Source organism: Heterocephalus glaber, unplaced genomic scaffold (assembly GCF_053883595.1).
Source record: "Heterocephalus glaber isolate CG9 unplaced genomic scaffold, H.glaber_assembly_v1.0 deba00001460, whole genome shotgun sequence".
Lineage (NCBI taxonomy): Eukaryota > Metazoa > Chordata > Mammalia > Rodentia > Bathyergidae > Heterocephalus > Heterocephalus glaber.
Window position 1 is genome coordinate 5641549 of NW_028258307.1, and position 26672 is coordinate 5668220.

A 26672-nucleotide genomic window follows, 5' to 3' on the forward strand; every position below is an offset into this window, starting at 1 on the left:
AAGGCCAGGGCTCAGAGCATCCCCTCCCAGCCTCTCCCAGGCTCTGTACCTTGTCCTTTGTGATTCACATCCTTGGTTGCTATCACTTTATTCAAGACGGAAGTGAGTGGCTCATTCTCCCCAATCACACTGGATGTCATGAGAGGCGCCATGATGAGCTGTCTCTGCCGGATGTAAGTCTCCATTGCAATTCTGGGCAAGAGAATGAGAGGTGAGGAGAGAAAGTGTGTGCGTGTGCCTGTGTGTAAGGGTAGGGTATCTCTCAGTCTCAGACAGCAGTGGATTTTAGGGAATAATTTGGAAATTTACACACATCTTATCGGAGGGCACCTGCTACTGTTAAGGACAGATTACAGGGTGCCACAGTTTTGGACTAAGCTCCTGCACCAGCTCCAACAAACCAGGCTAAAAATGAAAAACAGAACTCGGGAGGCTGAGGCAGGAGGATCATTGTGAGTTCAAGGTCAGCCTTCCTTGGCTACAAAGGGAGACCCTGTCTCAAAAAAAAAAAAACAAAAAAACAAAAACAAACTGGAATCACTCTTAGTAAAGGTCCAGGTTGGGAGTGCACCGAGCTGAAACTAAGCTAAATCTCTGACTTTCCAAGAAATCAGGATACAGATAACAGCCACATTTCAAATAGGCCCTTGTTTCAATGGGCATGATAATGAGTTCCCTCTGCCTTAATCCTTTTCCCAAAAAAGGTAACCTATCACTTATTTTCTATTATTCTGTCTCTCTGTCCCAGCCAGGAAAGTAACTTTGAAATGACTAATCCATTGTTTCTTTTTGTTAGTTTCTGCTTTTGTCAGCCCTTTTCTGTACAACCAATCTCCTCTCCTGGGCCTTCTTTGGTTGGGTGTCTTGAGGCAGGGTCTCCATCTGTAGTCCATGCTGGCCTTGAACTCACTATGTAGCTCAGTCTGGTCTCAAATTTTTGATCTTCCTGCCTCAGCCTCCACACCCTGCTGGCGTAAAATAGTAAAATAGTGTTGTAGTATTGGCCAACGATAGAACAGAAAATAAAGCCAATTAAGCTCTTTAAAATAAATTGTTAGCTGGGCACACCGTGACACACACTTGTAACCCTACCTACGAATGAGGCTGAGGCAGGAGGATTATAAGCTCAAGGCCAGCCTGGGCAGCTTAGTGAGAGACTGTCTCAAAATAAAACATGAAACTGCCTGAGGATGTGACTCAGTGACAGAGAGCTAGCCTTACATGCACAAGGCCTTGGGTTCAATCTCCAGCACTGCAAACAAAATAAAAAATAAATTGTTATAATTTTGCCCTTATCACTAGTCATCTCCCCTTTTATTTTTCCACTGAGTGCCTATCTTAAGCACTGAACACATCTTGGAAACGACTTGAGACAAATAAGAAAAAACAAGCCCAGGAACAATTAAAACTGAAGACTAATTGCTAACGATGGAAGTCAGAGGCGACACTCAAAGCCCTTCTGTGGTAGCTGCCGGGATGGAATAGAAGCAGGAGGCAGAATGGGCAGGAGGTCTGGTTTCTGATTCTAGTGCTACTTAATTAGCATGTGCTCTGCAGGAGTCTCCCTTGGGCCCTGGTTTCCTAATCTGCCGGGCAACAGGCTTGGCTCACAGGCCTTCGGAGGCCACCGTCCACTCCCACCACCCGACACACAGGTACACAGCCTGTGTGCGAGCCCTAGGAGGGTGTTCTTAGATCCCTGCGCAAGAACAAACTAAGGATCGCAGTGGTGGGGGTGCCGGCCAACAGCTCCCCCTGCAACCGATGATGAAAACATATTGCAGCATGTGTCTTGAAGCCCGGACTGCTTCGGCCGGGAGCGCTGTTTCTCCCACTGACTCTCGGGAGAGTGACCAGAATATACATGGAATATACACACATCCTTCTGGCATGAAACACTATCACAGATTACAAAGCACTCGTCGTAAATCTTAGTAGTGAAGCGCCAGAGGCTGCAGTTGGCAAGGCAAACATTTTACAGTGTTGCTGGCTACAAAACAAGTGGTAATCAAACTAGGGCTGGGCTCCTCGGGACTCCAGCGTGTATTATTCTACAGCGGGGTTGATCTCGGGGGCTCACTGTGGCCACACGGCTGCTGGTTCAGAAACTGAGCAGGGAGACCCACCGCCATGCCATGGTGCAAACAGATACAGAGTCATGGTTCAAATAGCTTTCACATTCACGGATGCTCCTCTAACTACACACGTGTAATCATAGTAAAAAATAGATAACACATATAATACATTACATGCACATAACTCATGGATATGAATGTTATATATTATTTGCTTAACGGATTCAATACATGAATGTAACAATTAATATTGTGTTAAATTCAGTACATTTATTTATTATACTTATTTAAATGTATTTATAAATTATAACATACAATACTGTCATGTACAGCATTACAACATCTTGGTCACTAATGAACCGCATATATCTGATGGTCCCAGAGGAGTCTATACCTAAAGACACTGTGGTCACCTTTGTATCCATCCACTCTGTGAAGCTGGTGCAATGACAACATTGCTAAGGATACATTTCTCAAAACATATCCCATCATTAAGCAGTGCACACTCAGTGTGTGGGTGAGGAGCAGCGTGCACAGATATGACAAGTATCTCATGGTGTCAGCCCTAAGATATGTAAAATATTGAGCTCATCCTACTCTGGGAAGGTCGGCATGTAAGTTGTAGAATACCGGATAACTGCATGCTTTTAAAATAATTAATGGCCTCTGGATGAAAGCGGGAAGTACTGCCTAGCAGGAGCTATTTGTATCTTACACTTAGAAGAGTTCAAAGGTGCCAGACTGAAAATGGAAAGATCAGGATTTTTATATTTTAAACAAAATTATATGTAATATGTATTTATTGTGGAACAACAAAGGGAGGGGTAGAATCATGAATAGTTAAGTCAACAGAAATCACCACTGTTAATTATGGAGCACATTCTTTGCAGGATCTAAATCTTAAGGCTTTGAATGTACTGTAACAATCTATACATCTGTGAGCGAGAGGTGTTTCCTTACACCTGCTCAAATCCTGGATATCTCCTATAATTTTAAAACTTTGTCAAGCCCCAAACTAAACCTTGTTTTAATCTACATTTCACTCATCTTCCATGAATTTATAGGTCCTCTCTTTGAGTGTGTGCCTGTGTTAAATGGTTAGGTGATTTAATTAGGTGAAATAATATTTCGTTTGCATGATTTCTCTTTCTGTATTCATTTGTGGTATCATTTGTAAAAATGACGTATTAACTCAAATATCCTCGGGCTGGTTTCTGGAAGTGTTTGTTCTATTGATCGGTAGTGGCAGCTGCCAAGGAGCTGAGACAACACCTCTAACTGGCAGATGGCCCCAGGGCAGGGTCATTTCCAGGAACATTTTGCCTCCCTGAGGCGATCTATCAACCATGGTCTGCGGAGGGGGTGAGGAGCCTGAAAGCAGAGCAGTCCCAGGCTCACACCTGCACTTCTCAAGAGAGTGGCATGACCAAGATTTGCTCACTAGCAGTCCCCAGTGGCCCACCCACAGCTCCAGCTCAATAGGAGGGCTTCAGAGCTCCTCTGTCCCCCAATCTTCCCTGCATCTTAGTGGTGCTAAGCCCTGTGCTACACAGCCCCTCACTCTCCTACCCTCCAAACCCTTCCTACCCGAAGAGTGGTGTGTGGGCCACTGTCAACAGTGTTGGCCAGAAGCTGTGCTAGATCCAGACCTTGAACCTACTGCGTCAACTTCTGCCTTCTGACCAGGTTCCTTAGTGATTCCTATGTGTGATGCAGAATGAGAAGCCCTGAACTGTCCAGTGCAATCTTGATATCCCGTGATATCTAATCCACAGGACGGAGCGCAGATACACTTCAGCATTTCTGACATCTGCTGGGTACCTTTCTCTGGTTTTCAGTGCAGACACACACTTCCCCTCTATTTTACATTCCTTCAGTTATTTCTAGAGAATCAGGAAAAGTCCAGTTTACCTTCTCACGCTACAGTCCGAAATAAAAGACTCTGAAAAAAAAAAAAGCCTTCTGCCGACCTCCTACTTGACAGTCTTCCAGCTGTAGTTTTCCCATCCCTGAGAAAAGGGTTCCTAGCACTGGGCTCTGAGTTCACACGCCATTCAAAGAGGTAATCCTGGTCTCAAGGCACCTGGGATACACGCCAAAGTACTTACTGCTGAAAGGGAATAAAATGCTGTTTTTCTTCATCATCCACCTTCCCGTGTATGACATCAGTAATATCCATCACTAGGAAAGAGATAAACTTAATTAAAGAAAGTAATTGCTTCATGCCTCACTAAGTTGGTTAGAAAAGGACAGTATCAGTAAACCCAGGACCCTGGAGGAAGAAAGATACCAAGCAGAGACATTTCTTTTATTTCTCTGCTAATGATAATTTCCCAGCATAGCCAGCCCCACAGAAGGTCTTCAAGAAGGGGCTTGGGTTTTCTCAGATCAACCCCAAGACCACCCCTTTGAAAAATCCTGCAAGAATAAGCTGCTTGGGCCGGGGATGTAGCTCAGTGGTTCTGCCGTCTGCCTTGTAAGCGTAAGGACCCGAGTTCGATCCCTGGTACCAAAAAAAAAAAAAAAAAGCTGCTAAATTCTTGAGAAATTTGAGAACAATTATTTTTTAGTAAGGCTTCACTCAAAGCCATGGAGAATATATAGGTAGGAGAATATATAAGATCATAAGGTGAATTCAAGACTCAAAGAGAAACTTGAGAGTTGAAGGGGTCCTGTATTTCTCTGACCTGATACCTTCTCACCTGGCTCCCACATAAACCTGGGTAGGAGCATTACGAAGTAAACCCAACAGTGATTTGTTCTTCCCTGTGAGGGTTAGCATGGCACTGTGCTGAGCCTGTTATATGGATTATCTCACTTATGAAGATACTATTAGGTCTTCCTTAAGAGATGAACAAACCGAGGTGCAGAATAATTAAGTACCCCCTTAGTCATAAACTCGAGTGGTAAAGCCAGGGTATGTGTCCAACGGTAACTACAGAGTCAAATCCTGTATCCACTCCCCTTGGATGCCTAGCAGAATAGTGAATGGGTTGCTATCAAGCTGCTGCCATGAGGCAGGGCCCCTGGCAAGGGCTGAGACCTCAGTTAATAAATTAGCCTGGCCATAAAACACACACTAGCAATCTACCACCCAGATAAGCTGTCTGAAGATTACAGGAAGTGCTGGGATGTAAGACAGTTCTCATGTGAAAAGCTAGAAGTAAGGGAGGAAATATGTTCTCCAAAGTAACTCAGACAACACGGTGTGTGAGGTGGGAGAAACAATGCTGGTGCTAGGAAGGTATGGGAACCACAGCATCACATTCCACTTGCTGTCAGCCCTTCTTGGGAGCCTGTAAAAATTGTACGAATACCAAAAATACTGAGGCTGGGAGTTCAGTTCAGCAGTAGAGCGCTTGCTTAGCAAGGGTCAGGCCCTGGGCTCAATCCTTGGCACTCCAAAAACAAAGCAACCCACAGAATCTTTACTGATCTCCAGAAACAGGCGGTCCATTTGCCCACGCTATCCTCTAGGGAACTGTGACTTCCGCCGGTCCTCAGTGTCAAAGTGCAGATTAAATTAGTCTCCTCTGCATTCCACAGTCTACACACGTGTGTGCGTGTGCACACACTCACACACACACACACACACAGCTGAAAAGCAAAAGCCCCAAGCTTAATTCTTGATTCTGTGCTCTCCCTGCCCCCATGTTTTAAGTCCTAGGGATTGAACCCAGGGCCTTCACAGCCTTTTTTATTTATTTACTTTCAGACAGGGTCTCGCTGACTAAGTTACCCAGGCTGGGCTCTAATTTATGCTCCTTCCACCTCAGCCTCCCAGACTGCTGGGATTACAAGCAGGAACCACCATGCCTGACTTTTCTGGCCCATTCTGCAGGACAATGACCTGGACTATATTCTACTTCCTTTGATGGAATAATGTATAAGTTGCCTTGCAGGTAGCTAAGCAGGCCTTGTCCCAGGCTCCTTGCCATCTGTGATCTTCCATTCTGATTCTCCGTAAAGAAGTGATGCTGCTTCTCTGTTCAGCCCTGGAGCAGACCATGGGGTGGGGGACATGGACAACTTGTGGGGAGGCAGAGGCCACCTTATTATTCATATAATCATGAGGTGGACCCCAAGAACACAAAGCATCCGGGTCCTGGTAGCAGGAGCAGAATTACAACATTTCACTGATGACTTCCAAACTACTGGTGACCTAAATGTCAACATTAGGCCAAAAATCTGTTCCCTCGATTTAACAAATTACAGAGGACAATACAGGGCCTCTTGAAAGGCCCTAGGGTTGGGTTTAAACCAAGGGCTCCCTTTGGAAGCACTCAGTGACACAACATTGCCTCTGAGCAGCAAATTAAATTCTTCCCATAGGCAAACCACTTGCCAGGGAAGCCTTGTGGTGGAAAGCTTGCCTGTCACCTGTGACGGCCTGGGTCCATTCTCACAGCATCACCACCACCAAAAAATAAGTCATCATCAGCGTCATCTGTACGCAGACACAGGCAGGGGGGCTGCAATAGTTAGCGCTGCGCTTCTGCTGTGTAGGAGACACTCACGAAACATGGAGCGGGAGATGAAGGTGAGGACACAGAACCCACGCCAAGGGCTGGCAGCCCGGGCAGTGCGTGTTGTGTGCCTGACGCTGTCTGGGATGTGAGACCCATGTCTCCCCAGCACGGGGCTCATCTGCTGGCCACTGCCTGCCCTGGCCTCCTTCCTTCATTCCTCCCTCTCTCTCTTCAATTTTTAAAACTGCTGTGAGATACGCATGACACAAAACGGACCACACTAACCCCCCCGGCCCCGTCTCTCTGTCTCTCTTTTCTCTCTCTACTGGGTCTTACTATACAGTCCAGGCTGGTCCTTATCTTCACGAAGTGGCCAGGTTGGGCTCAAACTTGCAATCCTCCAGCCTCAGCCTCCTGAGATGGGAATACAGGCACGTACCACCATGACAGGCTCATCCTAAGCATTAAGTGTTCAGCTCAGTGGCACGAAGTCCATTCACCTTGGTGTACCACCATCAGCAGCATCCATCTCCAGAACCTTTTCGTCTTCCCAAACTAAAACTCTCTACCCATTACATGACTGTCCCCCAGCCCAGGCTCTGGAGATCCTTACTCTACTTTCTGTCTTTATTGAGATTCCCCTAGGTAAACCACGTAAGTGAACTCACAGTGTTGACCTTTTTTTTTTTTGGTACCAGGGATTGAACTCAGGACCTTGTGCTTGTGAGGTAGACTCTGTGCCACTGAGTTAAATCCCCCAGTGTTGGCTTTTTTATGTACCTGGCTTACTTTATTCAGCATAATGTTCTCAAGATTTATCCAGGTTGTGGCCTGGGTGAGAATTTCCTTCCCTTTTATGGTTGAACAGTATTCCCTTGCAGGGATAACACACCACATTTTCTTAATCCATTCACTCAGATAGGCACTTAGGTTGCTTCCACCTTTCGGCTATTGTGAATAAAGCTGCTATGAACAACACTGTATGAGTTTGTCCCTGACACCCTGCTTTTGATTCTTTTGGGCATATGCCCGCAAGTGGGATTGCTAGATCACACTGTAGCCCATTTCCCCACCCTGACCCCACCCCGCTTTCTCCTCCATTACTAGAGATGAAACCCAGGGCATTTGCACTGAGCTTCATCCCTAGCCCTTTTCATTCTGAGGAAGCGTCTGGCTAAGTTACCAATTGGACTCAAACTTGCCACCCTCCTGCCTCAGCCTCCTAGAGTGCTGGGATCACAGGCATGTGCCACCTTGCCTGGCCGCACTCATTCTCTGAGTCTGCACCCCTGCACGTCAGTCTCCAGGCCTCTCGCCTACCTGCTACTCCGAAAGGCCTGCGGAGCCCACAGGTATGCTTCCTGCCCTCCTTCAGCTCCATGCGGCCCACGCGGACGATCTGACACACGAGGCTGATGCGAGGCCGGATGAGATCAGTGCTGCTGAGGTCCTGCAGCAGGGGCAGAGAACCCAGTGGAGGGTGCGTGAGGCACCTGTGACTTTGTCTCTCTTTTCGCTGACAACAGCGTCCAGCTCAGAGCACATTTCTCAGTGCTGACAGCCCAGACAGACTCCTCTCTCTCTTTCCCTCCCCATCCCTGAACGATCACGGGATCTGAGAAAACCATTTCCTGTGTACACAAAAGCACTCTCACTCCCCAGTTCCTATTTCTAAATTCTAAAACAGATTACAGTCCATCAGAGGGGCCTGGCTTCACTCAGGTGAGGCAGGGCATTTACAGGCCAAGACAGTCACTGCTGTCAGTTTACATCCTCCAGGACGTAACTCAGGCCAGGATGCACTCCGTGCCACATGAAGTCGATCACGTGTGACAATGCCACCGGCTGGGTCATTTCATCAGCAAAGCAGTCCTGGGAGTGAAGGGGAGGCAGGCGCTACTTGGTGTGATTATCCACCTGGTGGCCGAGACAGGAGAGGCAGCAGGCAAAGCCTGTGGTCTGGGTCCCGGCTGAGGCCCACACCCGTCTGTAATTGTCAGCACGGCGGCTAAGCTGGCCAGGGAGCTGGTGGACCCCATCCACTTCACACTAGAGCTGATCTCATTACAGCTCAAAATCTCTTTGTGAAATAGCTGCCCACGTCCTCGCTACTGAATCAAGGACTACTTCTCAAAAATTATCCCAAACCTATTCCCTGGAGCTGAGTTAACTCAGGTCACCAAGGCATGGATGCCCACTGAGAATAACATCCACCCTGGATTTCTGCCACATGTCCTGCAAGGTTTCCGTTTGGAGAAAAACAAAGACCCCGGGTAGCCGGTTACAAAAATGTGGCAAGGCGGTATTAGGAAATGATACGCAATCATGGGTCAATGAAGTTTGTAAAGGTTGTTCAATGACCAGAGAAATGGTGACTACATGTTGCATAATTGAAAAGGGCAGACATGAAATTTACATATTAAAGGACCCTAACTGTAGGTGTGTGGGGCCGAGAGGGAAGGATAGTGAACAGCAGCTGTTTGAAACTGGTACTGATTAGATGTACCCATTTTCTCCATTTGTATTGAGACAGGATTTTGCGACACAGTACAGGCCTTGCCATATAGTCCAGGCTGGACTCAAACTCCTCCTGCCTCAGCCTCCTAATTGCTTAGACAGCAGATACACACGAATGTGTCCACCTCAGTACCTGTTTCTGTACATTTTTAAAAGTGTGACACACAGACTGATAAATGCCTTTTGACTTCAGGAAAAGACTGCACATATCTTAGAGCTAAGGAAATACTAGGGAGGTTTTAGGATGAGTTCCAGAATGTTCTCTGCCTGCATTTTCTGGGTGGTGAAGATACAGGCTGATCGGTGCAGGGAAAGGAGGTGTTAACAGGAGTAAAAATAAGCCGTACAGGGACTACAGATCCTTTCTGCCCCTCCCTTTGGCACGTAACTTCAACACTGTTTTTCTTGCCCTAAGAACAGGAAGAGAATAAGGAGATAAAATATGGGTGGGCTGAGGAGAGAAGAGGGAGAGTCGCTGCTGTAGGCCCAAGGCCCAAGGTCATCGACAAGTAAGAGAAGCCAGGAAGTTCCTAACCTAGGAAGGAGATGGTCCACGTGGCCAAATGTGCAGCGCAGAGCACTCTCCTGCTCTGAGCCATGTACAGTGCGCTCTGGGGGGAGGGAGGACTGCTCATGCGTGCACGCGCCTGCACACACACACACAGTGAATATTTACATGTACAAACATTTTTTATTACAGTAAAAGACACACTGCCATCATCTTCCCCCGGAAACTCCTCCTCTCTCTCTCCTTTGAAGACACTGAGCCCTGAGTTCCTGCCACTCTCTGGAAGTAGTTCTGGAAGTCCTCTTCCATACCTTCATCTGGTTTGATCAAGAACACTCGGAATGCTGTTGCCCAGGGCCAGCCAGTGGAAAGGCAGGCTCATAAGCACCACGCTGTGTCCTCAGCCACCTGACTCACTGGAGTAAGTCATTGTGTGACTTTGGGTCCTTCCTCAAAGTCAAAAATGACCATGGAAGGCAAACATTCTGAAGCAATTCAGGACTTTGCGGCCAGTACCATAATGCAACGAAAGACACTCTCGAAAGAGGACTCCAGAACTGCTTCAGAAAGTGGCAAGAATGACGGGAGAAGTGCATTCCAAGGGAGGGGGAGGATTTTGAGGGGGATTCACAGCCAAGTTTCTTTTACTATAATAAATTTCTTAAAACTGTAAACATTCACCGTATCTTTGGGTCACACCGGGTGGCAGCACTCAGGATGGAGGTGAAGGAACTGCCCATTCGGACAAATGCGTACAAAGAAAGGGGCACACCCTGCCTGCGCGTGGCTGGGGACCTAGGTCTGGAAGCAGTGTCCCACCTACCTCTGTGGCTCACGTGCTTCCCGATTCTTCCCCATCTCCCAGGAACCTGCCCTGAGTCACACATTTACATACCCTGGGCTCGGGGCACCAAAGCCAGGGCTTTGCACAAGCTGAGCAGGTGCTGAGCTCATGCTCGTCCCAGCCCCCATGTGACCTACTCAAAATCCAACCCTTCCCCATGAGACGCGGGCAGTGCCCTCAAAGCACTCAGAATATCTAACATCCCGTGAACTGTACTCATCGATTGACTGTTAATTCCTGCTTTCTCCACCAAGAGCTGCTCAAGAGCAGGGTTTTTTCCCCCCCGACTGGTTCACAGGTGCCCCACCCCCCCATTGGTCGAGGGGTGGCGCATCTGGAGGGCCTACTTCAGCGCAGCGCCTGGCACTGAGGAGACGCTCACTCCATCTCTGGTGAGTGAGAGGGTTATTCCCACAGGGGCTGCGGCTGCCTTTTCCCGTTTAACGCTTTCCACGTGCATCCCTCCCATCAGGCTGACAAAGACAAGGAGGACAGGGCGGTGGGACTTACGGAAAACACTGCTTGCAGGTTATTGAGCTTCTCTATCTCCTTGGGCATCCCGTTGCTGCCCCAGCGAATCAGATAGTTCTCACTGGCAAGAGACAGAAAACACTGTTTTTAACGAGAGGCCACGTGGGCAAGGAGGTTGCCTCGGTGCAGGATTATGAGGGTAGGAGGAGGGGCGGGAATGCTCCAGGAAAGCCGGCAGGCAGCTGTGAAGTGGCCCGAGAGTGCACACAGGTCCCTCGAATCGTCGAGAGTCCCTGGCGCTGCAAGTGTCACTTCCTGCAGCCCCACAAGACGCGGCCCCCACAGATCGGGCAAACGCTACTCAGCATGGGGCGGAGATAGCACATTTTATGGGATGTGACCGTCCTTTGATTTTATTTTTTTTGGTACCAGGGATTGAACTCGGGACCTTGCACTTTCGAGGCAGGTGGTAGAACCACTGAGCTAAATCCTCCGCCCAGTCCTTTTATTTTTAATGCGGTCGGTATTGGATATTGAATCCCGGGCCTCTGCACTGAGTTATGTGCCTCGCCCCTTTATATTTTGAGACAGAGTTTTAGCAAGTTGCCTAGTCTGAGCTGGAACCTGTGATCTTCCTGTCTCAGCCTCCCAGAATGCTGAGACTATAGGCCTGCACCACCTGTTGTCTGAGGCCTTCTTTCCAACTCAAAATTTCTTTGTATGGAAGTTTTAACTCTGCTGAATCAAGAATTTAATTTTTCTAACAGCCATTCCAACTCCATCACTTATAAATGACATTATCATACTAAAAACATTTGTTGCAGAAACAGTTTATCACTAACTGCTTTTATCTACCTTCCCAGAAGTAAACCTATGTTCCCAGAGCCCTTCAGTAGGTAGTTTGTCATCCCAGGACTAAACAAGACCCATTATTATTTCCACTAGTCTTTTAAAAATTTCTGTCGACTGTTTTCTTTTTTTTGTATGGGGATTGAACTCAGGACCTTGTGCTTGCAAGGCAGGTGGCGAAACCACTGAGCTAAACCCCCAGCCTCTGTATCAACTGTTTTTAAAGCAGTTTTAGGTTCTTAGCAAAGCTGAGCTGAAAGTACAGAGAGTTGCCTTATATCTAGTACCTCCCTACCATCTTTTCTCAGTACCAGCAATCAAACTCAGGGCCTCACACTTGCCAGGCAGGTACTGTGCTGCTGAGCTACATCCCGGCCCCCTCCCTACCATCTGGATCCTCAGCAGAGTGGCACAGTGGTTCTAACTGATGAGCCTCCATCGACGAACCATTAGCACCAAAGTCCATAACTGACACTGAAGTAAATTCTTGGTCTTGTGCATGGTGTGGTTCTCGAGGTGTCTCACGACATGCATGAAGGGTCCCTGTACTGTTTCAGCTCCGGAGCCCAGAGCACTTTGCTTTCTACTGCCTAGAAATCCTCAACCTCTCCTCTGAGCCCCATTCTCTAGCAAAAGCTCCTCAGCTAGGGTAGGTGAAGGCTGAGTACTTCACAAGGCCCACAGCAGGTGATGGGGGCTCTACTACCTGATGAACGTGGACTGGTCTGGGTCATAGAGGGCCATGAACAACTCTGCATCCTCCCCGATATTGCAGACAAAGTTCTTGAAGTTCACATAGAGGCCATAGGTGTGGGCGCCACTGAAGATGGCCTGGTTCCGTGTGTCTAGGTTCTGCAGAAGGGACTGGACACAGAGGGCAAGAGAGAAAAACCACCTCGGTTTCAGCAAGCTGGAAATGCTGGCAAAGAATCACCCTGTGCATGGGAGACTAAGGTAACCACCACCCAGGAGAAGCACTTGCTGAGAAGACAGGGGTGTTGGGCCCACGATCCACCAGGTGAGCAGGATATGATCACCGTCACTCGGATGAGCAAGGTTGCCAGGTACAGGGCCCTGAACTCAAGGAATTCAGTGTATGCGGGCTGAATGTGATTGTGCATGGTTTTCGAGGATGCAGAGCGTTATTACGTCTTATGAGAGATGCTAGACAAAGGCCAGAAGCAGCACATCCGATCCATTATCCCTCTATATGGGAACGACTCTCATTGGATACAAAAGATTCCACTAGAAGAACGTCACCTTTGGCTGTGGTTGCCACTGGATTCAGAAACAACGAAATGTATGTGACTGTACCAGAGAATTCAAGGCTACAAACTAAAGAGAAATGACACAAAGCTTTCCTTGTCAGAACAGAAAGACTGGAAGAAAATAAATCAAAATGTCAATACTGTTGGATCTGGGCCAGTGATGGCGAACCTTTTAGAGCTTTCGATGATACAAACAGCCCACTTCAGCACACGCTCCATACATTCGCCACCACTGACCTAGGCAGTCATGTGGGTGATTTTTTTCTTGGCTTTCTCTTTGTCATTTTTCTTTAAAGTACAGTTATTACCCTCCATACCTTCTGAACATTTCAGAGTATTTTTTACTTTGGAAATCGTAACATAGGCACCAAATACAGAAGATTACACAATAATCTTTTCCCTTGCCCTCCGTTTTTTTTTCCCAGAGACATCCATTAATGATGAATCTCTTGTTGATCATTTCAGAGTCTATGCACATGAGAGCATTGACATGGGTATGCTTTTTTGTGTATTTTTAAAATGCAAATAATAGCATTTCATATACCCTGTTCTGCATCTTGATTTTTCCACTTTATTTATATATGTTTGTGTTCATTCTGCAACAGAACATAACATAATAGCCTCATTCTTTCTGCTATGTTTCAATGAGAGCACAAAAGATTTTCTAGACACTTCTGCCTCTTGTCAACAATTCTCTTTCTCTCGCTAAAAAACAAAACAAAAACCAAAAAACAAAAATGGAATCTCAGCAGCAAAAATCTTCAGTTGGAGAAAGCTTACCTTTTCTTCTTGGATCTTTTCCTCGATCCTTTTTGAGGCCACTTCATGGGCCTTGAAGAGGGCGATGGTGCTAGTTTCATCTGGGTCTAAGATGTTCCCATTGTCATCTCGCACTACGAGATCTAACCCGAGCATTCTGGAGAGGAAGAGACAGTCAGGTGATTCTCCCCATCAGAGGGGACTCTGCAAAACAGCCCTCATCAGAGAATCCAGAGACTCTGTAGAAAGTCAAGGGAAGAACAGCTAACTAACTTTTCTCCTTTCAATTTCTGCCTCCCTTCTATGTGAACAATGTTTAAAAACGACCGAGATAATGCCAGCAAAATTTGTGTAAGGACATGCAAAGTTATTGGTCCACAGATCACAAGAAGAAAAGCTAAACTGGCACTGATTCTAACCAAAGACCTTGCTCCAGTGCTTCTTTGCTTGGTTTTCTGTGACTGGGTACAGCAGCTATGCAGGATTAATGCACAACTATTTGAGAGCTTGCCTTGCCTTCCTTAAAATCAAGGCTGTTGTAGAGGAGCTCAAGGAAGTAAATCCTGGTTCTTGCTCTCTCATACCCTTCCTCAGACCACTGGCTGTGGTGTAGTTATACCAGGACTTAGATCTTGGCTTTTATTATCTTGTTACCATTGTGATCCCTTAATTTTGCAAAGCCTGTATTTCTTCAAGTGCAAATGTTTCCTATCCTTCAAGATAGTAAGAATTTAATGAAATAATCCATGTAAAGTACCTAATGCAATATCTCTTACACATGGTACAGACTCAAGAAGTATTGCAACAAGTAGTACAAGAAGAACTGGCTGCATTAAACTGTAGTGCTGAGTGTTGTGTGGGAAGAGCAGGCCATGGGGTGGACACAGTCACCATCCTCTTCCAGGCTTTTGGGCCCAGAGGGTATGCAGAAGTAGAAAAAGATCTGCTTAGTTCCAAGAAGTTGGAGACTGGCGAAACAGGATACTGCTATATGAATGCCCTGTGTGCATTCCAGGCACCAGCTATTGGGATTGGGGATGCCCAAACAGCAAGGACACTCAAGGGTAATGGGGAAACATGCCAAGTCTATTGGAACAAAGCAAAAATTCCTAACTTCCCACTTCCCTGTTTTATAACATCTCCACCAGCTGATTTAATCTGCCTGGTTCCTTTCCACAACAGCCAGACTGTGGGCCATTCAGACTCTTGAAGGATGGCCTTGCCCGCTGCTCAGAGACAGGATCATGGTTGCACTGACAGAGCTTCATTCCTGAGCTGCTTCCATAGGCTGCAGTGGGAGAGGACGCACGTCCCACTATTTGTGTGGTGTGCTAACATCCTGTGCCAGAGACTTTTGGGACCTCTGGGGGCCACTGTCAGTGTGGCAAGATCCCAAAAGACAGAGGCAGCCTATGTGCAAAGGGAACTGCCTTATCCCATCTTAGCTGGCTTTTTAAAAAGTCAGTGGACATCTGGGCCTGGTGGTGAATGCCTGGAATACCAGCACTCCGAAGGCTGAGGCAGGAGGATCATGAGTTCAAGGTCAGCCTGGACCACAGAGCAAGATCCTATCTCAAAACAAAACAAAACAAAATAAAAAAGCCTTTTGCATAGGTGTAGGAAAGGATTTTCTAAACAGATCCTTAATTGCACAAGAAATAACAGCACAAATCAACAAATCTGTCTAAAAAGCTTCTGTACAGCAAAAGAATCAGCAGAGTGAAGAGACAACTTACAGAATGGGAAAACTTTCTGTCCACTACTCCTCAGCCAGAGGACTAATATCTAGAACATATAAAGAACTCAAAAAACTTAGACCACCTACAATTAAAGATCCAGTCAAGAAATGGGCAAGTGAAATACACAGGACTTCATAGAGGAAGAAGCACAAAGAAAATGTTCAACATCTGTGGCCATTAGACAGAAACAAATTAGCACAACGCTGAGATTCCACCTCACTACAGAAAGAATGGCCATCGTCAAGAAATCAAAAAATAACAAGTGGTAGTAAGGCTGTAGTGAAAAAGGAACCCTCTTACATTGTTGGTGGGAATGTAAACTAGTACAACCATTACGGAAATCAGTATGGAGATTTCTCAAACAACTGAAATTAGAAATTCCATATGACCCAGTATCTCACTTCTAGGTATCTTCCCCAAAGAGCATATTACAACATACATATTATGGCAATACATCCATCCCAATGTTTTCTGCAGCACAATTCATAATAGCTATATCTTGGAAACAGCATATATACCCATCAACAGATGACTGGATAAAGAAATTGTACTATCTATCTTTATGGAATACTACTTGGCTATAAAGGATAAATTTGAGACATCTGTAGGAAAATGAATGCACTTAGACAAATTTTTTTGTTTTTTTGAGACAAGAGTCTCATTATGTAGTTCAGCCTTAAATTCACTCTGTAACCCAGGCTGGCCTCAAACTCAGTGATTCTCCTGCCTCAGCTTCCTGAGTGCTGGGATTACAGCTATATGCCACCATATCCGGTGAAAATATAATGTTGAATGAAATAAATCAGACACACAAACTTATATACCATACGGTATCTCTCCTTTGTGTAAGGCAAAGTATAAACTAAGAGAAAAATAAAGGATAGAATGAGACAAGAGATGCGTCTCTTGCAGATGGGAAGGGGTCCAGGGGACCAAGGGGGAGAGGGGGAGGGGGGAGGGGAGGGGGGGAGGAGGCGGAGGAGATGGGGAAATAGGTAGACTGAAGATACCCCAAGTACAAGGTCCTCATAACCTCAATGAACGTGGACATTATATGCCATAGACATGAACTGAGAGTAACAATAGCAAGAAGAATGAAAAGGGGGAAAGGGGAACTAGAGGAGGAGAGAGGGGGGAAAAGGGAAAGGGACTAAAAACTAAAACAAGCTGTATTATGTCCATGTACCAACTCCCCAAGATGACTGTAAAATGCATGTACTGCAAACATGTACTAATAAAATAAATTTTAAAAAGTGAAAAAGTCTTTTGGTACTACGTGACTGGCAGTGTAATCATTAGGGTTATAGTGTTCAGGACGGACCAGTGTCAGGGAGGAGACTTAATTCTCAGCCCTAAGAGGGGGGCAGTAGGCAGGAAGCCGAAAAGTCTTAGGCTCAAATTGAAGCTTTCTCATTGACTATGTGACTGGGAAGGAACTCACTTGAGCTCATCTGGTGTGTTTCTTGACCCATAAAATGGAAATAAGAACAGCTACTTCATAGCGTTATAAGGACGTGAAGCATACAACAGAGTCATTTCATAAATACTGCCTGAAGCTGAATCCCAAAGCTATGTTCACCCCAGCTACTTCTGAATACAGTTGTCAGAGTGTGGCATTTATATGGTTAGGGCAATGCGCTGTATTTTAGCAGGTCTATGAGGGATATCCAACAGTCCTGAGGCTGCAGAGACTGGGTATGAATGGAGAAGCAAGGTAAAGGGGGAGGAAAAATTATATACACATATGAAGAAACTGAACGCCAAGTGAACTCCCAACAAAAACCAACAGAGGAAAGGCCTTTCTGAAAGGACTGGCATGGAGGCATGAACCCCAGGCCACCATTAATTTGGATAAAGTGGCTGAATTTCTAATTTTCCAAAGGTGAGAAAATCTGGAACCCACGTATGTGCCTGAGTCAACAGAAGATCAGGGATGAGATGGATGCTCTGGAGGTGGCTGCAGATAATCCCCAGCCGGGAAGCATGCCTGCTGTTTTGGAGAAGTGAGTTTTCACAAACTGCAAACCAGGGTCCCAGTTAGGGGAAGATGGAGTGAAAGAAGACAGAATGAGTCTGATACTGAATGAACATCCGTTTTGCTAGAATAAAAATAGACATGGTCTTGGGCATCTGAAAGTGCCAGGTCTCCCTGGGGTTCTTCAGCTCTGGGACAGCTCCCCTGTCACACAGGGAGGTCCGACAGTCAGCACGGCACACACACCGCAGCGAAGGTGGTGACATTTTTTTTCAGTGAAAGTAAATGTTTTCTAAGACCCAAAGAAAGTAATAAGCATCATTCTCTGGAACGCTAAGAACAGAAGTTTGCTGGTAAACCGGAGAGATGGGGGCAGAGAGGGTGCTCAGGGGGTACTGGGGTGACGTTGGAGAAGGGGAACAATTTCTAATGTTCTACAGCATTGTATAGTGACTATGGCTGACAGCAATTAATTGTGCATTTCAGATAGCTACTAGAGAGGATGCTGAATGATTCCAAACAAAGAAATGAGAAAGGGATCTGGTGAGGGGTAGACCAGTTACCCTGGTTTAATCATCACATCATTGTAAACCTAGACTGAAATACCAGTGTGCCCATAAAGATGTACAAATACGGTGTGCCAATTTAAACAAAGTTTGTTGTAAACCCCAGCCTTAGCATGAAGGTGTCAGCCAATTCCCAGTTCCCAGGGAAAGGTCAGCCCTGTTCACCTGTTCCCATGATCGATTTTGGCCGTGACCTTCTTCTTAAGCTCTGCCAGTTCGTCCTTGGGGAGTGTTCCGGACAGGATTTGGGAGCGCCACTCGATCAGGCTGTAGGTCATCTGCTGCAGCTGGCGGAACAGTGTGACCTTGTTGTTCTAAGATGGGAAAACGAGGTAGAGGGAGAACAGAGAAAAAAAAAAGTGTGGTGAAAAATGAGCAGCTTTTGATTGTTTATGAGGTGGTGATCGGTAAATTGTGTCACATGGAAAGCCGTGTACTCTATTTTTTTTTATTAATGTACCCAGGGATAGCTCTGTCCCGAGCCACTCCTACTTTGTGCAGTATTACAACTGTAAACATGGAGAAACCCACATTAAAAAGCTTCTGCACACCAAGGCAACTACTTACAGGGTAGAGAGACAAACCACAGACTGGAAAAATATGTTTGCCAGCTATTTCTCAGACAGGACTAATACAGTGGTACCTTGGTTTCGGAAATGCTTTTGTCTGCAAACAATTTGGTTCACAAACAGAAGGGTTTGGCAAAATTTTGTTTTCGTTTGCAAACTCTGTATCGGGTGACAAACACAACCGCAGCCATCTTTCCCACACAAACACAAACATGGCCATCTTTTCCAAAACTGTAGAACAAATTAAGTTCAGGAACTGAGGCACCCCTGTATATAGCATATATAAAGAACTAAAAAAAAAAATCAGAACTCCCCCAAAATAGAAGACCCAGTTAAAAAAAATAGGCAACTGAAATGAACAGACACTTCTTTAGAAGCACAAATGGCCAATAAATACATTTTAAGATGTTCAGTATCTCTGATCATCAGAGAAATACAAATCAAAACAACTCTGATTTTCCATCTTCTTCCAGAAAGAATGGCCATCATCAAGAAATCAAATAATAACAAATGCTGGAGAGATTGTCGGAAAAAGGAAGCCTTCTACATTGTTGGTGGGAATGTAAACTAGTATAACCACTATGGAAATCAGCATGGGATTCCTTAAAAAATAGATAAAACTAGAAATTCCATTTAACCTAGTTATCTCCCTTCTAGGTATCTTCTTGAAGCAGCTAAAGATATCATAGTACAGTAAAACACACATACTCATGTTTATAGCAGCACAACTCTTAACAGCTGGATCTTGGAAGCAGCCTATACATCCATGAGCAGATGAATGGATACAGAAAATGTACTATTTATATACAATGTAGTACTACTCTGTCATAAAGGATAAACTTGAGTCATTTGTTTAAAAGCCTCCAAGGATTTCCACGGGGTACAACAGATCCCACTGTAAGTCCTTGAAGTCTCCACTCCAGCCCATGCGCCCATCCATAGTTCAGGCCAACCTCCACTGCGAATGTGCTCCTCTCTTTCCAATGCCCCAGACCCTCTCAATGTGGAATTCCCTTCACTTGGAACTACTTTGCACCTTGCTTCCCAGACCTACCTCCAGCCCCAGCTCCTTCTCACGCACACAACGGCCTTCCGTCCACCTGGCTAACTCTGACTTCATCCTACATTCCTCGGCTAGCTGCACCTGGAATCTGCTCCGGTCCCCACAGGCAGAGCCCCGGATGACGGATGACGTGGGCCTGTCTGACTCCTCCCTTGGAGAGCAAGCTCCTCTTAGACAAGGAAGTTGTTCATTGTGTGTCCCTAGTAGCTGAAATAGTAAATGCTCTATAAAATGTATGGAGGGGAAGAGCCCATAATGAAGAAAGAACTCGAGTTTCAGAGGTAAGAAAGGTCACAAAATAAAAATGTAAACATTATTTTAAAATCTCTGTTTCTCCAGAAAATTGTTAGATCATTTGGACACTGAACTGTTATTCTGGGCTTTCCTAAAATCTTACTGTAACTGAACTAATTTACAACCGATGAATCATTTACGTCCCAGTCATTTTAAGAGTCAAATGCTTGATACTGAGCTATCACAACCTTGATTCTATCTATATGATTGCTTCATTTTATATATATGTACATATGTATATGTACAAACCTATAAACACATCCATGCATGCATCTATGTATAGATTCATATAAGTACACATATATACACATACATATATATTGTAAGTGTACATACACATATATGTATATTTGTATGTGCTTAAAAGCAGTCTGTAGCATGTGCTGTGTGCTGGAAATAGTTCCTGCCTTCGAGCAGCTATTACTCTAGAAGGAGAAAGACAGCAATTATATATATATATATATATATATATATATGTATACATATGTTATGTATGACACATCTATGCACAAGATAATTTCAGGTTATGAAAAGAGCAAGAAAGAAAAAACTTAGAAAAAATTGAAAAATAAAAAATAAATAAGAAAATAAATAGGGGACTATGAGACTGTGTATGTAGGGGTAGGAGGCCACTTTAGATCGAGTGATCAATAAAAATGCTTTGGGTATCACTTTTGAAATATGTTAAATAAAAACCTGTACAATTTCACTCACTTCATAAATGCTATGAAACGACTTTTTTCTTATTCATAAGTAAAAGTTATGAGACAGTATATAGCTATATACTTCTAAAATTACAAAAGAACATACAGCAGTATGCTACAAAAATGATGCATGCACAAACCACACACACACACACACACACACACACACACACACACGCTGTGGGTGGCTGCACAGGATGTCCCCTAGTGACATTCTTTCAGACTTCGGGGTAAAGTATGGACTAGCAGCAGGACTGAAAAGATCCCAGGGCCTCCTGCATGAAGAGTAAAGGTGAGGATGAGCCCTTGGCCTCATGGGGCAGTGGGAGCACTCCACACGGTGATTATCTGGATGTGATAAACCCTAGAGAAGTTCAGAGTTCATGAGAAGCCAAGGAAAAGGAGGGAGCACCACTTATCTGTGGTTGCAAAGTGCTTTAACACTGTGGAGCTTACAAATACAGAAAGCAGCCTGGTGTGGGGTCGTATGCCTGTAATCCCAGCACTCAGGAGGCAGGGGCAGGAGGATCCCCATGAGTACCAGGTTAGCCTGAGCTACACAGTGAGTTAAGGCCCAGCCTGGACTATAAAGCAAGACCCTGTTTCAAAACAAACAAAAACAAACAAGCAAACAAAGCCTGTTTAAAATTGCGAAGCTAGCCTGGCATGACAGCATGTGCCTGTAATCCCAGCTACTCAGGAGGCTGAGGCAAGAGGTTTGAGGCCAGCCTGGGCCAATCATTGAGAAACTCTCAAAATCAAAAGTAAAAAGGCAGGAGATATGGCTCCATGGCATAGGGCCCGGGGTCAGTTCCTAGTACTGTATCACCGAAACAAAAAAAACATTGCAGAACGACCGACATTTTGTGCTTTTCGCATTTTCCACATTGCTTTTTCCTCAGTCCTCAGAAAAGCATAAAATGAGGCAAAGATCCTGTTTTTAAAAACCAAAAGTAAGGGTCGGGATGTAGCTCAATGGCACCGCGCCTGCCTGGCTAGTGCAGGATCCTGAGTTCAATCCTTTGGTACAAAAAAACAAAAAGCAAAAATAAAACCTCTGCTTTTTTCATTCAATCGCTACAAAATGTTTCCATTTCATTACCTTCCAAACTGAAAAGAAAAGGAGGGATTAAGACAATTAAGATTTTGCCTTTAAAAACTGCTTGGCATAAAATAGATAATTTTTTTCTTTCCTGCAATCCATCTGTTCACTCTTAGTTTTTTTAAAAAAAATGGTTTCTGATTTTAATTAAGATCCTGCGGGAACGAGGAGGCTCCAGGCTCAGGGACCCCTTTGTCTGGGCCACATGTCCCCAGGTCCTCCATCCCAATTATATTAGACACGATCCATGGCAATCTAATTACTGCCTGTTCATATCGGCCTTGTTTGCCAAGTTCTTCCCCCAGTAAGGATGAAGACAGCCATTCTTCTATGATTCCCAGGGCCAAGTGAATAGTGAATAGACAAGCTGGAGCTGACCAGAGGAAGCAATTTCCCATCCACTTCAAGGAAATGGGCCCTGCCACCATATTCCTGAGATTGTTCTACACAAGGTGCACAGTGCTGGCCCCTGAGCTGCATGGGTTGTGGGGAAGCACACAGACAGCTGAGGACAAAGCCCCACACAGCCCAGCAGGCAGAGGGTCCCGCTCCTCGGACACTTCTCTCCTCCCGCCCTTTGCTAAGGCTTGGATAGGGCTGGTGCCCCATAGGCCCACATGCTGGAAGTTTGGGCTCCAGTGTGGAGATGTGCAGGAGGGGCCTCTAAGAGGGGGGCCCACCGGGAGCTAACTAGGGCCCCGACGCACTGTCCTGGGAGGGATAAACGCTGATCTCCTGGAATGGAGTGATTCGTTAAGGAGCGGGCCTGGCTCCTGAATTGCTGTGACCTCCAGTCTCACCCTGTGATCTCTCCTCCTCATCCACACACTCCGGTCGGTCATGAGGCCATCGGCAATGTCAGGACCCCACCAAGCAAGCCCTCTCCAGAGGCTGAAGAGATGGAGCTGTCTAACTTAGACTTTCAGCCTCCAAAATTGTGAGCAAAATAAACCTCTTTTCTTTATAAATATCTAGCCTCAGGTATTTTGTAACAGCAACAGAAAACGGACTGAGACACTGCCTGCTCTGTTTTCTAAATACAACCAAGGCCTGCCTATTGCAGCGTGCCTTCTCCACTACCTCCAATCTTTCCTGGTGGACTCTTCTATACTCAGTCACTGTCACATCATTTAATAATGCGTCTCCACAAGACCCAGCGCAATCCCAGGATAAGGTAGGAACTCAAAAACAAACGTGATGGCTCAATCTTAAAATAACTCTCTGGAAATAAACGAAACTATGGCTCCTGTTTCTCTTTGAGTGAGAAGCAGCTACACCAAACAAAAGACCTTGGATATTGCTCTACCACACAACGAAGACCCTCCTGCATCCACTCAGGGCTTTTCCCACTTTTGTACTCAGAGACAGCTGAGGCCTCACTTTTTATATCCTTAGTCCAGATGTTTACCTTGTTTTCCTTCTGAGATTTCTGGCGATAAAAGCTAAGTCTCAAGGAAAATCAGCTTGATCTTTCTGCTGAAATACTGAGAGGAATGCAGAAGGCATCCAAGGAGTATGAGAGAAATTTAGGGGCCATTCAGAGCCTGGTACTGGTACTGAATGTCAGGAGACCTTGATTCTTTCCTCCACATTCCCAAGCCTTTCCCGGGTGCACCTGGATCAACATCAGCTCCGCCCATCAACCTTTCCTCCTCCAGGAAGGTGTGATGATTCAGAGGGAACCATGCTTGAGGGAACATATGGGGCGTGGCTGCTGTCTAATTCTGTCATTAGCTTGCTAGCTAACTTTGGGCAAACATCCCCCTGCAGTTAACCGATGTGTAAAATAAAGGAAGATGGACCATTGCCAAGGACTGCACAACTCAATTATTCCTCCCAGGCAACTTCCTGACCCACTACGTCTGGGCCAACCACTGCATTCACTCCTCATGTACTTGCCCACACAGAAGCGTGACACCACGTTTCCCCCATCCACACCTTGCTGTCGTCCCTGCTTCACCACAGAGCTACAACTCCTGGGGTCCAGACCTGGTGCTTCGGTCCTTCTGTGTCCTTGGGTTGAGCAGGGCCCCACCTGCTTCCTATCATCCTAGAGCTTCTCCCATCCATTGCATCCAACCTTTTCTGCCCGGAGAAGGTCTGACTTTTTGAAAAAGGATTCAAATGAAAGATCATTTTGGCCTCTTAAGACGAAAGAAATCCTGCAAGCTGGGCAACCACTCAGAGAAAAATCAGAACTGCAGAAAGACCCAGAGCACTGCCTGTGGCTGTCCCTGTCATTTCTGTGTCCCACCCCATATCACCAGAGCCATACAGAAGCGGGGCTTACAATTCACAGATAAAAATGCCCGGACAAGAGGAGTGTGCACTGGGAACATCCTGACTTTGGTCATAAAGGATCAGACGGTAATTTCAAGCCAGGAGACCAGCTTGATTACACTTCAGGGCCTGCGCTAGGCAGCCAGTAATAACCAGAAGCTCACAAAGATTACACTTATCTGCCTGCAAACAAAGGGAAGAAAGTGTGATTCACTGTGTTCCCAGTCCCCACCCTGGCCACAGCCCTCTCCGCTCCAGACTTTTCCAGAAGTAGAGACCACCCCAGGGTTTAATTTTGCTGGCAAATTTTAAATGCATGGAGGTCAGTGGTTCCTATGAACTACATGTTAGCAAATACTACCTATTAGCCAGCTTTCTCACCACTCTGCCAAAGCTGGGGGAAACGGAGGCCTAAGAGGCAGCAGGGAAGAACAGAAAATTGAAAATCTATTGAGCAGAGTAGCTGAATAAGGACAGGGCTGAAAGGGAGCCAGGAGTGATCTGCCTCCCTGCCTCCTTCAGCCCCAATCTGGAAGATGAGGAAGTGACCAGAACTAGGAAGGCAAATGTCCCTTCAATGACCTCAGGACGAATGTCACCATGCGGAGGAGCACTTCTCCACTTCTCCATAGGAAAAGCAGCATTGCAGGGGGACAGTCAGTGCTGTCGTTTAGTAACAATGATCTGCAGGTCCTGTCCTGGGAATTTTATATAGTTTATCCCTCTGAATTCTTACAGTAAACTCGAGAGGCATAAATGATAGATAACTTCCACTTTAGGAGAGGGAAATAGAACTTGGGAATTCAAAAGACCTTTCCTGGGTCCCAGCATCTGCTACTAACTTTCTGAATCCAAATTCTTTCTGTTTTGGTTTGTTCATTTTTAGTAACTATTACTGGGTCTGTTGTTTTCTCTGGATACAGAAGTACATGCCCAGGAAGGGAGGAGGCGAGAATTCAAAAACCAGTCGACCTGTCTTGTCTGACTGCAGTGCCTGGGGTCCTGGCACCTCACGAGTTGAGCTCCCTGATAAGATGTTTCCTCCTGTCGGCCACTATCCCCATGACCTGCTCCAGCTGCGAACAGCAGCACAGGCAGCGTTCCCTGGAAACCCCCATCAAGCTGCACTCTGCATTCTGGAAAGAGCCGTGGCTGGAGAACTTGAACCCAAGCCCAGGAGGCTCCCCAGCTATGGTGGGAAACTGAGCACTCAAGGCCACTCCGTCTGACTGTTCCAGGAAATGAAGGAAGTGCCTTGGATGAGGCCGGCCCGCAGAGGGGAGCTGGATCCTGGGAGGGAAGCCAGGGGCCAAGGCTGCCCAGGAAAAGGGCAGCCAGGGCAGCGACAGCTCCCAGCTGACCCAGCGTCAGGGTCACAGGCTCCCACTGGCAGAGTCCTGGACGGTGAGTCTGCAGAGTGGTTTCAAAGCTGCCATCCTTTTCCATAGGCTCATAGCTCCTTGGGGTCCACAAGGGAGCTCTGCATCACTTTTAAAGGGGGGCAAAATCCAGCAGAGGCTCAGGGGTCACAGGTCACTTATTCAAGGCTGCAGAGCTAGTGAGGGCGGGGCCTGCATGAAAGCCAACTTCCTCCCTTCTAGGCTAGTGCTTGGCCCTATAGCAAGTTCCCTTTCTGGAGAATAAGGCCAACACCCACAAGGAAGATAATTCAGTACAGAACAGTCATATCTCAGACATGGTGGTGCATGCCTATAATTCCAGCACCAGGGAGGCTGAGGCAGGAGGATCGCACAGTTGAGTCCAGCCTGGGGCGGTTTAGTGATTTAGTGAGATCCTGTCTCAAAAATAAAAAAATTTAAAAAGGGCTGGGGATGTAGCTCAGCAAGAAAGCACTGGGTTCAATGCCTAGTACCCCGCCCCCAGAATAATCATGTTGAGCGAAATAAGCCAGACTTAGACAAATATAGCATGCTCTTCCTAATCTGTGTAATCTAAAAAAAGATAACGAGGGGAGGCCATTATTCGACAAGAGGAAGGGAAGAAAGGGCAGGGGTTGTAAGGGCAAGTCAAGGGGGGATAGAAACGAGATATACAGATTGAAGCCCCCAAAGTAAAACTAGGGAGGAGGACAAGGCAAAGAGAAATGGCTAACTTTGGGTATTCATAACACACACATACAAACAAACGATAATACCACCGTAACACAAGGAAAGAGGGAATGTGAGGAGCTATCTACTTTCTCTCTATTTTGCACAAAGGGTGTCCCTCTGTTTGGGATAGTCACTCCTCTCCCCTTAGAACACACTAATGATTACTTCACACGGTCACTGTTCGATGCCAAAGATGCCAAAACCAAACCCAGTGAGGGAAACATCTTTTGTCTCTGGAATAATGACAAGTGTCTACACAGCGGGGCTTAATCTAGTTAGTAGATTGTTATAAGGCTCCCATAATATAAATTTCCAGTGAATTTAGACTGAAAAGAACAGAACCAGGAAATGCATTTTAGAGAAGTATGTGGTTTCTCAGGAATCACAGTTGTGAAAGACACCAGCAGAATGCCTGACCTCATAATCTGGGAAGAAATAGATGAGAGACGGGATTCAAGGATGAGTATATACTAGTAAAATCTGTATGTATCTTTACAGGGACTAAGGGA

At 45.9% G+C, this 26672-nt stretch overlaps 1 protein-coding gene across 2 annotated transcripts in view; it reads right to left on the reverse strand.

Moving 5' to 3' along the window:
• Dock5 (dedicator of cytokinesis 5) overlaps nucleotides 1–26672 on the reverse strand; it is a 185591-nt gene that overhangs the window by 85811 nt on the left and 73108 nt on the right. For both annotated transcript variants that reach the window (XM_004848358.3, XM_087216792.1), the window contains exons 6-12: nucleotides 18206–18354; nucleotides 13782–13917; nucleotides 12440–12597; nucleotides 10924–11005; nucleotides 7865–7994; nucleotides 4184–4256; nucleotides 50–192 (exon numbers count right to left, since the gene is read on the reverse strand). In XM_004848358.3, coding sequence (XP_004848415.2) covers nucleotides 50–192; nucleotides 4184–4256; nucleotides 7865–7994; nucleotides 10924–11005; nucleotides 12440–12597; nucleotides 13782–13917; nucleotides 18206–18354 — 871 coding nt within the window. The remainder of the gene's footprint in view (nucleotides 1–49; nucleotides 193–4183; nucleotides 4257–7864; nucleotides 7995–10923; nucleotides 11006–12439; nucleotides 12598–13781; nucleotides 13918–18205; nucleotides 18355–26672) is intronic.